Below are 13859 nucleotides of genomic sequence, written 5' to 3' on the forward strand. Positions count from 1 at the left end.
CAGAAAGAGAAGTCAACAAAGTGGTGTCATTTTCATACATTTTAGTAAACTAACTTCACTCACAAAAGAACCTGACAAAGATTTGTGTTGGCATAAGGGCAGAAGTTTGGGACAGTGGCTTGGAGCAATGATGCAGTGGAGTTGAAAGGAAGGATAAGCTGAGAGGAGCCATAAATGAGAACAGAAGGAGAAACAACAAACCCCTTGGGCAGCCCAGTCTCATTCTGATGTTAACTTGGAACATGTGGAGCTGAACCCAGGGTGCTCAGTGCCAGCCTTCTCTCTTCTGTTGGACATCACCTGCATGCCAATAGCCACGGGCATGTTAAACGAGCAGTACATGCAGAAACAGTAAGTTGATGATGTAGGACAAGGAGCAATAATTCTATTTCCTTATGTTACTTCGCTCAACTATATTTATATTATATTTTTCCTAGAGTTACACATATTTTATATCTGCTACAAAGAGTTTTATATTGATGAACAGCTTGACATAGAGTGTCCTGCAAGCCAAGCTTGTAGGTTTGGGGCTATTTCATCTTAGCATGAAATTTGTACTTTTATGTTTTCTACCTGCCAACTGAGCAAATGTTAATTTAAATCTTCAGTGTATAAAATTTAAATTTTGGGTTTTTTTGTTGTTTTTTTTTTTAATACATGCTCAGCCGCTCTCCAGATACCTGTACTGGACAGATTTGTCATTTAGTGAGTCTCCTCATCAGTGAATAACTGTCAGTGAACCTTTCAGGAAAAGTCTTCATCTTTCCAGGAACGGCCTACAGGAGATTTCTTCTCTTTCCTCCCCTTTTCTAATGACAGTGCTTGAAAGTTGTAAGACTCTGACTGTGCATGCTCCTCAGCACAGTTTCTTGTATGTATTTTACTGCTGATCTCAGTAGCCACGGGGAGCATGGTTGCACAGTAAGGAGGGCTGCTGTGTGGTAAAAGTTGCTTTTGTGTTTCCCCTGCATCCTTTGTTCACAGGGGTGATGCTTGATAATTATCGCTTCTGTGCCAGGGTGTTTTTATTTTTATCGAGCTGTGACAGACTAGTCTTCCACCAGATTTTATTTCCCTCCTACACTCATGTGAACTTTCACATGATGCTTCAAAAAAAGCAGCTGAGAAGCGAAGCAAAAAAGCAGGGCTAAAAGTATCAAAGTTCTCAATAAATTGCAAACTTCAGGTTATGTTATAGTTTTCAGTATGTGGATCCAAACATTTTTGTCTGAAAAAGCAATTTTCACAGCAACAGTTTCTAGTGGGGTCTGTGGTCTAGTAATATTTTCTAAAAATGTTTTTTCTGGGATAGACCTAGTCAGTACTTGTTATCCTTACAGATGCTGATTAAAAGTAACTGTTTTACCCTGTCTAAGATGTAGACTGAGGACGTCAGTTCACATCTAGTAGTTACCAAGTGCCAATTGGAGAAGGTTTGTCACTGCTTGCTCTGCAGTAGGACAGAGCTTTGTCCTGGAGCTTTCTGCTGTTTATCTCAAAGTGTTACTGGCAGTGGGCAGGTCTCTGCACAGGGAGTCCCTCTGCAGGGAAAATTCTGAAATTTGTTGTCAGGAAATACCCACTAATGTTTGCTTTAAAAACTCACTGAAAATACCTTCCAAAAAAGATACTTCTTGTAATATCTGAGCTGTTGCCTGAAGGGATACATCCTCAATTAAATTAATTAAGGCATCTGAGCAAACGTGAGGGATAATCTTTTTCTGTGTTCAGTATTTGACAATTCTAAAAGCAGTAATACTAGAAGTGTTTAAAATAATATTGACTTAATGTAGCAGTACAAATACATTTGTTATATCAGCATGCAAATATAAAATATATAAATATGCAAGTGTATTTCTACAGATTTATTCACAATTTTGAGCTATGATCTATGGTTTTAATTCAAAGTCACATTTAATGGACTTTTTAATAACTCAGGACAAGTAAGCTTTTTTTCCTCCATTTTTTTAAAATAAATGGAAGAAAAAGGAAGTCTTAATGTTATCTGCTGGTTTTTGTTTGGTTTGGTTTTTTTGAAATTTAGTTCACAAGTATTTAAAAAATTAATTGGATGTTTTTAAAGGAGAGATGTCATTGAGCTCTCTGTGAGCCTATGTAGTATTATATGGTCTGTACATAAATCAGACTGTATTAAATGATCCTGCCCAGACTTACTGTCAGAATCTCTGTAAGGAGCTGGAAGGACTGGTTTCTCAGCTTTAAATAATTTTTTAATTGATGGAATATTGCTTGGTTTTTATTCCCAAAGATGCCATTAATCTTTCTGCATTACTGCTGAATTAATTCCAGGTCAAAGTTGGTAAAATATGTGTTAAATCTTGAAAACTTTAGGCAAAGCAGATTACTTCACGCTTGCTTGTTGTGAAGATTGTACAGGGCTTTGAGAGTGGGGATTTTTTCACTGCAGATGGACTTGATTCAGCAAGGTGGAAACAGATTTTTTTCATGCTTTTTTACTATGCTGAAAACGTCACTTTTCAGCAATGTTGGGCTTTCTTAGTATTTCAGCGCATCAATTTGTTCTTTCTATCAATTTCATATGAAGTTACTATTAAAAGGAAACATGTTAGTCATGATGGCCCTTAGTTTCCATCCTGTGAATATCAGTGAGAATTTGTGTATGTAATGCCACTGTTGGTTTTGTGTTGGCAAGTGTCGAAATTGTACTGTGCCTACTATGCTACCCTGAGATTATCTCATGTTACCTTTCACACACATACAGCTCTTGTTTGGTCAACAGACTTCAGCACAGTTGCAATTTCTTGGGTACGTGCAATGAATAATGCAATAGAATAGGGAGGGAACTGTGCTATATTTAGTGTTCATTAATGTACACATTCCCTCTAATCCTTTTAAAAATACGTTCTTGCTGCCTATTTGTACTCTTGTCTGAGCATATTACAGTAGTTTTGATTTCAGTAATCCTTTGTGGCAAGAAATAAATTGAGCAGTAGGACATTCATGCGGTATGAAAGCTTTGGCTGTTCATTTTGACTGGCTTCTCCTGACATGAGGGGAACAAGGCTTATAGCTACCAAGGCTGACATCTTGCTGCTGCTTCCTTTAGCTAGCACTGATTTCATAAATCTGGGTCTTTGAAAATTTTCCTAAAAGCATACATTTTAAGGATGTTTCCTAGTATTTCAACAGTCTGTTTGTTACGTGAAACCACAGTGTCTCTTGGCACTTGTCTTTTTTTAATACCTAGTTGGCTTTTTAATCTATGGTAACCTGTTGCAACAGTGGTATTGCATTCATGTGGGGAGAGATGATTTCCACTTGTTATGTTGTGCACCATGTGTATGGACTCACTGCATCCATGAAACCCTCTAGGTTTGGTGAAACACCCAAGTATTTTTAACAGGATTATGCAGGGAGATAAATGCTTTGTACATGGCAGCTGGTATGAAAAGTGTTTCCATTCTTTCCCCATCCTGTTGGCAGAAGTGATGGACAGTGGAGCTGACATTGTCATCACTTGCTCAGAGATAACATTCCACTGAGGTTAACTGACTTGCAGTGCAAAAGCTTGCACGTCTGAATCATCATTTAAGGCAGTCAGCAGAAATAGGGAAGACAATATTAATTAAACTTGATTGATACCCAGAAACTTTAGATGAAGCCCTAAGGCCTAGAACTTGTTGATTTTTGACTTCTGTTTTTAGGCTTATTTTATGACTTATACGCAGATGTCAGAAGTACGTGAAGCCATCTTGGTATTCTATCCACACGTACTTAATATAAAGAGCTATGAAGAGAGTCTTCTGCCTGTGTGTTTTCTAAGATGGTGCTGCAGTGCTTCTGTAATGTCTGAGTGTTCATATCTCTTCTTTTTGCAGAGCTGTAAAGAGATGCTTACACTTGTGTATTGGTTGGATTCCAATGTTTCTGTCCATTTTGATTTAATCATATGTGAATCACAGAGGAAATTTGCTAAAACTGTAATCCAGTCTTAAACCGTGTGTGTATATTGTGAATCTGGTGAACACAGAGCCATCTTTGCCGTGGTCAAGGGCTATTGATATTGCCATAGACATGCCCCTGGATTGTTTGCTCACAGGTGTATTGAACTGCCCCACTTGTGTTCTTCTTACCTTGTAAATGAGTAAGCAAGTTTACTAAGTTAGAAGAAATGGGTTAAGAAAGAAAATCAGTAGAGGTGTTAAAATACTGATATACACCAAGACTATTAAAGGAATGTGTTGCATGTTCTTGAGCACTGTCTTTCTGGTGGATGATAAATGCGTTTTTAGACTTAATTATGTATTTCAGTGTGGCTTATTTTTTCATGTTACGGGCTTCTTCAGCTTATTTCCCCTTTCCTCTCTCTGCCCAATTTACTCTTATGTAATTGGGCAGCGGGTGAAGAAATATATAAGCTTATTATCCTGTGATAAAAATATTTTATCTTCTTATGTAAATGAGCATCGCATATTAGTGAGGTCATTATTATGCTACTTGTGCCTTTATTATATTGAACATATTATGAAAAATTCCAGAAGTGTCATGAACACATAAACAGAAATTTCAGCTTCAATAAACATTCCAAGGCAAGTAATGTATCAAGTGAAGAAAGAGAATTCTTCATATGCATTTATAGAGGTAAAGAGTTTTTGAGAGCAAGTTGCATTATGTGTTGTTGATTGTTTAATCTTTTTCTTTTTCCAGTTGCCCATATTTGTCAGAGAAGATTACGCCTGCTATACCTGCAATTGGTGGGATTCTTTTCTTTTTCGTGATGGGGACCCTGCTGCGTACTAGTTTCAGTGATCCTGGTGTCCTCCCCCGCGCAACACCAGATGAGGCAGCAGATCTAGAGAGACAAATAGGTAACACTGAAGGTCTGTTGTCTCTTCGCTTTCCTCCCGAGGGTGCATGTACTGTGTGAAGGCAGTGTGCTGCTCTGCTCATGGGAGGAGTTACTCCTACCTTGCCACAGTGGTTGTTCTGGAGCTGTAATGTCAGATGACATTGCAGTGATTCCTGTGGAAAGAGGATTGATCAGTTCTTCACCAAGAAAGTAAACAAAGTCCTGGCCTTTTAGAGTGATAGGTATACTGTAAATGCTTCTCAGCAAGTCTGGTAGAAATGTCTCTGTGGTACATAAGAGAATAGTTTTTGAAGTGTTTTTGGCAAGAAATCTGACAGTGCAGAAGATCTACAATTATGCATTTTTAAAACAGTGTATCCTCAGAGTTTAACTGAATTCAAGTATGTTATTTATATTGCATAAGAGTTAGAAAAGTCTCATTTTTACTCTGTGTTAACACAGTTACTTTTTTTTTTTTTTTTTTTTTTCTTTTTAGTAAAGCCAGCATAATTAGAGACCTAGATTTTAAACATTCTCACTTAGGAAGAGCACTGTTAACTAAATTCTGTAAGTGAGACTTCTCCAGGTACAGATATGCTGAATAACTAAAATGTGCCACCTGGATAAGAAAACACAGGATGAGTTTGCAGAACTGCTTTATAAATAGTGGGTTTGTGTGCTTAGTAAGCTACTCAGCCTTAATAACTACTACTATATCTGCTTTGATATGACAGTCAGTGGAAATCCCATTTTCCTGAAGCAGTTTCAGAGAAATGCTCACTCATGTGAGCATTGAAAAGACAGGTAACAGGTTTGTACAAGCACAAGAGAAATGCTTGCAGCATCCTTGGTGTTTAATACTATAGTGCAGTCTTAGGCTTTTTATGATAGAAGTATTAAAACGTTTGCTATTCATCTGAACTTCAGAAGTCCATAAAAATATGGAAAAATATAATGAAGCATTCATCTAGCACCTTTTCCTTACCAGTGTTATGATTTACTTTTATTGATCTCCTTTGAGGAATTCTTTACCCAGAATAAGGTACCACCCTTCGTCCAAAACACAGGCACAGGTTCCTGTTCAAGGAATTGCTTATTTGCCCTGTGTTCACAGAAACATTGATCTATGTCAGGAAATAAATTATCTCAGATAAGCAACTCATGACAGTAATTTTATCATCAATTTGTCATCTGTCAGAGTTTTGGTGAAATACAAAACTAAAAATACAAATTGAATACTAGAGAGAATAGTCAAAATGTTCCTGTGTGCAACAATTTCAGAACTTGTGTTTACAAATTACCATTCTTTTTAAATAGTATTGCATACTTGTTCAGAGGTTGAGGCTGCTGAGCTGATCAAAGCCATTGACTTTTCCTCAGCAGTAGCAAAGGCAGTACTCTTCCAAGAAGGGTCCGTGAAGTACTGAAGCGAGGAATTACAGTGCCAGTAAATGTGGAGTTCCCAAGCATGAGGGCTTATGGCAAGTCTAATAGAGGAACAAGCTATGTAGCTATAAAAAATCATTCTGCCCTAAAATTGTGATTCTGGATTCAACAATGGAAACAGAAAGAAACATTTTCGTACTGTTACAATACATTTTTTTAATGTGCCTGTAAAAGGTGTATCTTAATGGCGTGGTATCCGTGCAGGAAAAGCTGAATGGCTCCTGCAATTGAAAAGAAGACTGGATTTTCCAAAACTATCAATCAGGCTGGATTGCCTTGTAACTTGCTGTACCTTTCAGCTTGAGGTGCCTTGTGAAGGTGGGGTTCAAGGTTAACGCTATGGGTTTTTTTAGACAAGTTCTTCAGATAACTCACCTAAAAATAATGCCTTTACCGAATAATTTCTTGGCTAAAATGTATTTATGTAACCTGTCCTATCCGTGGCTTTACTTTATTCAAATCATTCTTAGGTACTTGAGTCTTACCCTGTCCTACTGGTCTCTTAGGGAAGCAGCCTACCAGAAATTATTACAAATGCACTGAGAAACAGTTGTGTCCCAAGACAAGGAACTGTGATTTAAGAATGCTATTTTGAAGTTCTCTTGAAATGTATCAAACCTTATTTTTTTACATTAGAAAGCACAGAATAGGAGGACCTGATTAGGAAGAATGGTTCTCAATATCAGACCTTCTAGAGAAGCTGACAGTACTTGTCTTTTCAGGTGACTTTCTGGAAGCATTTACAGGTCATATTGAGAGTGAAAAATGTTTCCACCTAGGCTATCAGCCTTCTTCAGGTGAAGATGGGGGACTAACTGAGCTGTGATGCTGCTATTTCCACCCCGTTTGTGCAGGAATGCAGTTATTTCTTGAGAAATTCGCTGTGTTCATAGAAAAACAAAAAGTGAAAAGAACTGGAAAAAAAAGGAAATTGTCCAAAAATCAAATGGAACTTCTATTATTCAAAAATATTATTTTTAATGCAGATCATCAATCTATCCTCATATGGAGGAAGATTGGGAAGTGTAAGAAGAGGCCATTCTGACTATTTGATTGTAGTCAAAAAGATACTAATGTCAGAAGTGGAGATAGTTTCTAAAGATCAGTGTAAAAAGGTAGCACAAGCATATGGGGAAAGGCAAAAGGAGAATAAAATCATTTACAATCAACAAGGAACAGTAGAAGACAACAGGACATATTCTGTTAGAGGTCAGAGGAAGAAAGAAAAGCTGAAGTCATGCTGTATAATTGGGAAATGAGAAATAGCAGAGACAATCTGAAGGATTCAACACTGATCTCAGAAAGATGACTTGTATGCTTCTTGATATCTGATAGAGCAGGTCAGAAGAAAGGAAAGTAGTTGTGGTTTAAAAGTCTGTTAATCTGCTATACTGTATCTTTATTGGCTTATCTTGTGTTATGCTTTAATAGAAATCTGTCAATTCTATCACTAGAAACACTTCTCCGTCTGGAAGGACGTGGAGTGCACTGCTACATCATCATTACAGGAATTGGGACTGTCAAAGAGTTGGGACTTGTGGCTATTTAAGTCTCAAAACAAGCAACAAAGAATTTAAAGAGAAAATCAAGTGTAACCAATCTGATACCCTTCATTGAAAGAGTAACTGTCGTGATGGGAAAGCAGAAGATGTGCTTAATTTTTCACTCTAATTAAGCTCTTGATGGTGTCCTGCATAGGATTCTTTCTATATGAGTTTTGGAAATAAGTTCTAGATGAAATTGCCACAAAGTCAATAAGCACCTTTTCAAAAAGACACTATAGTAGCAAGTGCTAAGTGCTCAAATAGGACCTTTTGGAGACCGATTGTGAGGTCATGAGGAATATGCTTAACTCTGAAGTTGGTGTTGAGATAGAGAAATTTGCAATCACTGGGTTAGATTTTTTTGAAAAATATTTTTTAAATAGTTTGGGCAATGTTAGGGAAAAAACACAAAATGCATGAATACAAGTGGAAATCAAATACTACTGGAAAGCATTTTAAGTGGTGAATGGTGCAGGAAGAGGACACTTGAGTATTATTTCCAAACAGATCGAGTTAGCACTGTGATATGGCAGAAATGAGAAATCATTTTTGTGACATGTTAGAAGAGGAATAGTTACATGAATCAGAAGAAGTGACATTCTGGAATACCCAGTGGTGACAAGGGCTCAGTTCACTGTCTGGTTTTCCACAACACATGTAGAAACTCTAGAGGAAGGCGGCTAAACAGAGAAGTCTAGAAAACAGGACCTGTAAGAATATTTAATACATATGTGCATTTGGCCTAAGAGAGAGGAGAAGCAAAAGTCTTGAATTTTAATTTAAATTAGTCTAATTTGCTGGGGTTTTCATATAACGTAATAGAACAAAACCAACTAGATGTATGAGGCTTACATAATGTAAAATCACTGAGAGTAACTTTATTTGCTATGAAAGTGCTATAATTTCACTGAAATGTAGCAGGATTTTTTTCTTTCTTTAAATTAAACATTAAACTTTGCGATGTTGTATTTTTTACTTCAGTTTTAACTTTCATTAAAATTGAAAAGTAATTTTTTCCAGGGGTACCCTAGCTGTAATTGCATTATTATCATGGTGCATATAAGCATGGCTTCTGCAATCACACAAAATATTTTATTGAGAGGGGCTTTTTTAATATGGAAATACAAATACTAAGATAAGAGCAGCCTTATTTTGTAGACTCTTTGCAGTTACCATATGTGTCTCTTGTAGTTAGGTCAGTGTTAAGTCACTTCCAAGTGGAAAAATTGTAACCTTCTGACTATGAAGGCTTAGAAGGAAAACCCAGTCCAGGAGAATGGGTTTTGTAGGCGGGACAGCATTTGTCCAGTTGATGTATACAAGTTTAACGATTCTTCTGCAATATCTATCTTGTTTGCATTGGATAGGTGATGGAGATATATTAAAAGATGGTCATGGTAATTTATCTTTCCAGCCTTAAAATGCTTTGGAGTTTTCATCAGGCTAACTGTCTCAAGTATCTTCCTCATTTAATCTGTACAATTAGCTCAGGCCAGTTCACAGAACAGCTTTTGCTTGCTTGCTTTTGTGTTTTCCAAGCCCTGAACTCAATGTATGACCTACACCAGCAAACCATCTCTGCAAATTGTTTATGTCTTGGCCATCTGCTTTATGCTGATGCTCAAGACCACATTTGAGACTCCTTCACAATTCCTTGCCTGTCTTTCATTTGTTTTGCAATGCACTATTTGATTTCATTATAGCCTTATAAAATGAAATCCTTGCCACAGACATTTCATAGAACTGGCAATGGCCTGAACACATACCATGTGTAGTTATCACATTTTTCCTTCTTTACAAAGGTGGGATGCCAGCTTCCTAGGCTTATAGTTGTACTTGATACTGCGCTCTTTAAACAACTTTCTTAAAATAAATATAGTGAAATTACTTTGTGTGTCAGGTAAGTCTTAGAAAGCTCTTCCTGTCTATGCTTCTTCCCCTCAGCAAATCACTAAAGATTACATTTCTTTCTGGTAAGGAGCATACCTTTCACATGAAGTTTTAGGCTTCAAGATCATGCAACTCTACTTTTAAGAAAAAAATGCATTATTTCAGGAAAAATCTAAGGCAGCAAGTCCTTGAAGTCAGGAGCAATATGTGGTCGAGACTTCTTGATGGCTATCAGATGAAAACCTATGTGAAGAATGCTGTTAGCAGCTCCTGGTTTCAGTCTAAACCAGGTTCCCAGTATTGTTTGGTCCCTGAGATTACTGTCTGGAAGCAAGAGCATTTTATTAAAGTTCTCTTCCCTTCAAGAGATAAATTACTCTTTTGTCTTGTTGCCCACTGTTAAATGGGTAGCTTAAATTTAAGTGGTTAAACACAGAGGAAGACATTTCTTAGAGGTTTGCAGTTTGGCAGACTTTGTTTTGTTTTGGTTGGTTTTTTTTTTCTATTGTTTTTCAGATGTTATGGGTTATATGAAGAGATTCTATTACCTTTTCATTTAGTCCTCTGGAAACATTAGAATTGTTTCAGTTTACTGACTTCTCAAATAATATTGTTTGAAGATTGAAATTATGGCCTTTTAAAGTTGTCAACAAACATTGCATGATATGGTTATGAAGCTTGTATGCAGACAATGTAGGGTTGCCTTCTAGAGGCTGTTTGTCTCAGGTTCTTAGGAACATTGACCAAAAAATGCAACTCTTGATTGAGCAGGAGAATCCTATGATATTTATACAAACTTGCAGCTTCTGTCTTTCATCAGCACCGCTTGTTTGTAGCATAAATTGAGAAATCTAAGTGGAGTTTGTTGTCCCATTAGAAGGTTGCTTGGCTGTGCTTTATCTCCATTAAATACTTGGAGTATCTTTCTTGGAGCAGTTCAGGTCTCTTGGTCCTGCAAGGACATGGATTGCATGTATGGGGTTTTTGTAATTACAGTGACAAAAATTCTGGAGCCCCACCTAGTACATGAACAGTTAACCCTGCTAGAGAAGCAAATATACACATACAAAATATGTCAGAACAGAGGATGGATGGCAATCCTATTAGTGGGTAAATTTTACCTTTTTTTCTGAAAGAACTAGCATTACTACATCAGTAATAAGTTGGATGAGTAAAATGTAGGAGTGGTCAAACACAGTTTATTTGGGGAAGGTGATTCCATAAAAGGTTGGTCTTTCTGTTCCTCAAAGAGACTTCATACATTGAAGATTTAACTTTGTTAGACCCCAAGTATAAGTAGTTGAATTGAAGTCAAATTACAGTCTGAAAACTCACAGTTAAGACCAGGACATGTTTAGCACATTTAGGTTAGATAAATTGTATTAAATCCAAGCACATTTGACCTTGCTCTGCAGCTTGTTTCCAGGAAAAAAGATGTTAGTAAACAGAAAGACTGGAACATTCAGGTTTGATTATGCAATTTAGGATTTTGTGAAGAATTCTCAGAAAAATTCCTTGGAAAGTCAGCAAGACTGTTTACATTGATTTCATTTGCATCAGCTTTCACCCTTGGATTTTAAGGTTAATTCACCTTGGAGAGCTAGGATTTGCTGTGTCTGTGAACTTCCCTGCAAATGTTTGGAGGAAATCCTCTTAGAAGACCAGTGTTGTAAATAAAATGGGTTGGATGGTAGTCTCACTTCTCCACCAGAGAAGAGAGAAGTTGCCTTTGAGATTCTGCCAGACCCATTTAAAATAACTCTGGTGCACTTTACAGACATCTTGAAAGGGAGGGAAAATACTGTTTTTAGTCACTGTGCCTTTTATAAAATAAGTGTTTATCTAGGAAAAAGAGCATTTTTCCTCTAAACAATTCCCTTTGACTGGTGTCAGTAATTTTCTTTCTATGATTATGTACATACTCAGGAATAATAAGACTTTTTAAAAGAAAAAAATCTGAAATATCATTTTCATGTTAAGAAATTCAGTGCATCAGTATTTCTAGCATACAAAGCTACACCTAGGTGAAATTCAGGCTTTAGTAGTATTTTTTATAATTAGGCACCTAAATATGATTATCAAATGAAATCTTTGGTTTATTAATGAATATGCCATGCCAGTATGTGTTAAATGCTTTATTCAATTAAAAAAAAATTAAATAGGGCTAATGACCTATATTTATGTTCACAGTTTAAGTCTTAACTTGACCACAATATGGTCAGAAATGGCGGTAAGATAATGTTTTGTAATGCCCAAAGATTTCTGGAAGAACTATGACTATTACAAGCCAATTGGTTATATGTCACCAGAATCTTTTTAATGTAATGTGAATTATAAGAAATTCTTCCCTGTCTTCTGGATTTAGGTAACATCAGCTTTAAATACTGTAAGCACAGTTGTGCTGCACCTTTCAAATAATAATCTTTTTAGCTTATACACTGAAATACACAGGTAGCATTACTTAATCATAAATATTTGTCAAGTAGTGTTAGACTTGAGTTCACAATCAGTGTAGCTGCTAAGGTATGGGAACCACACAATAATCTGTTCTTCCATGTGCAGGTTGTAGGACCTGGCCAAGCATCACAAGCACATTGCAGGAGTTGGTTTATATCCAGCACAAGTGAATGTCTATAACTCATCAGGCTGTAGGAAGCTGCTTCTAAGCTGTTCTTTCTTCAGTATTCACCATTTCATTCTCTTAATGGATGTTTGGGAGCTTTATACACAGATTCCATCCATCTCAGCTATTGCTCCCTTCATTTCATCCTCTTCTCCATTAGAGTTTTCCGAAGTCTGGTTGTTTTAATGGTCAAGTTTACAGTGGTGTCCCACAAAGACTTTTATTGGTTCATATTTATGGGTGAGCACGTTGCAGATGAGAACTCCTTAAGCTGGATTTGCTGCCAAATCAGCACGTTGTATAATTGCACCTTTGCTAGCACAGCTGTGCTGTTGCCAGTTTGGAAACCTTGCTAGGTGGGAGACTTTCTTGTTGCCCTTTTGGAAAATACGTAATTTGTAGGCTGTATAATTGGCAGAAATCAAGATTGTGGGTGGTATTTCTAACAATTTGATCTCAAGTACAAGTCATAGATCTTTTAGTAACAAGCTTTACATGAAAGGGGGACAACTTAAGACACAGTTCAAGTGACTTGACTGTGAGTTTGAAATGTATTTTCATTCATATATTGGAAAACATTTTATTTTACTTCCCTGTTGTCTTAGCTGTTCTATTGTCCAAGTGTAATAAATTTAGGGTTAGTTTTTGGTTTTTTTTCACTTCTGTGGTTTGATTTGATTGTGATTACGCAAGAACAGATAAACCTAGAAAAAGGCACCACTTCTACATGCTGAGCTTTCGAAGTAAAGCTCAGCTTGGGAAAAATTGAGCTTTAATGATTTAGTCTAAGGAGTCCTCTAGATGCTGGTAAAATTACTGGTAATATCCTAAAATAAAACAAAAAGAAGCATAGAAAAAACCCCAAAACTCTACCACTTGTATCTAACAGGGTAGTTGGAAACTGGTTTTTGTGCGACAAACAAACTTCAAGGTGTGTAGAAGTAACACTGAGAATTGGGTGTTAAAATTTCTAAACAGCAGAAGCTGTAAAATATTTTCATGAATATTCAGAATTTTCGGTTGTATCATAGCATGCAAGAGATCTCAACATTCACCAGGCTCAGATGACAGAGCTGCTTTTGCTTAAGTAAATGTGCAGATTCTCTATTAGGTTGTAGAATTTCTGCAGCACTTCTAGGGAGATTTTTTTGTTATTACAGGAATTTTGAAAAAAAAAAAAAATAGGATTCTAAAGTAAACTTTCAAGTTTTGCTATCCTACACCAGTAGTTATAGTTGTCTTTAATAAGTTATCTAAGAGCTATTAGGGGGTATGAAACTGTAAGAATTTTGGGATCAAGCTCATTGTCAGCATTTGAGAATTGAGTTTGGATGGTTTTTTTGATTCAGATTGATTGGCTTTGGATGCTATTTGCAATGAAATATCTTTTTGCTACTTACTACTTGAGAATTAGAAGGGGAAAAATTGTTTGTTTTAAATGTATATTTGAAATCTGCTATGGATTGCCATCAAGGACAGTTTTGTGCATACATAATAGCTCATGTACAACATTTCATGTCTTGTA

The 13859-nt window shown here is 36.5% G+C and overlaps 1 protein-coding gene across 6 annotated transcripts in view; it reads left to right on the forward strand.

Moving 5' to 3' along the window:
* ZDHHC14 (zinc finger DHHC-type palmitoyltransferase 14) overlaps window positions 1–13859 on the forward strand; it is a 94056-nt gene that overhangs the window by 48426 nt on the left and 31771 nt on the right. For 4 of the 6 annotated variants that reach the window (XM_058834503.1, XM_058834502.1, XM_058834505.1 and 1 more), the window contains one exon: window positions 4690–4862. In XM_058834503.1, the coding sequence (XP_058690486.1) occupies window positions 4690–4862 (173 nt within the window). The remainder of the gene's footprint in view (window positions 1–4689; window positions 4863–13859) is intronic. The other 2 variants (XM_058834504.1, XM_058834506.1) reach the window with 1 other exon arrangement.

This window comes from Poecile atricapillus, chromosome 3 (genome assembly GCF_030490865.1).
Source record: "Poecile atricapillus isolate bPoeAtr1 chromosome 3, bPoeAtr1.hap1, whole genome shotgun sequence".
Classification (NCBI taxonomy): Eukaryota; Metazoa; Chordata; class Aves; order Passeriformes; family Paridae; genus Poecile; species Poecile atricapillus.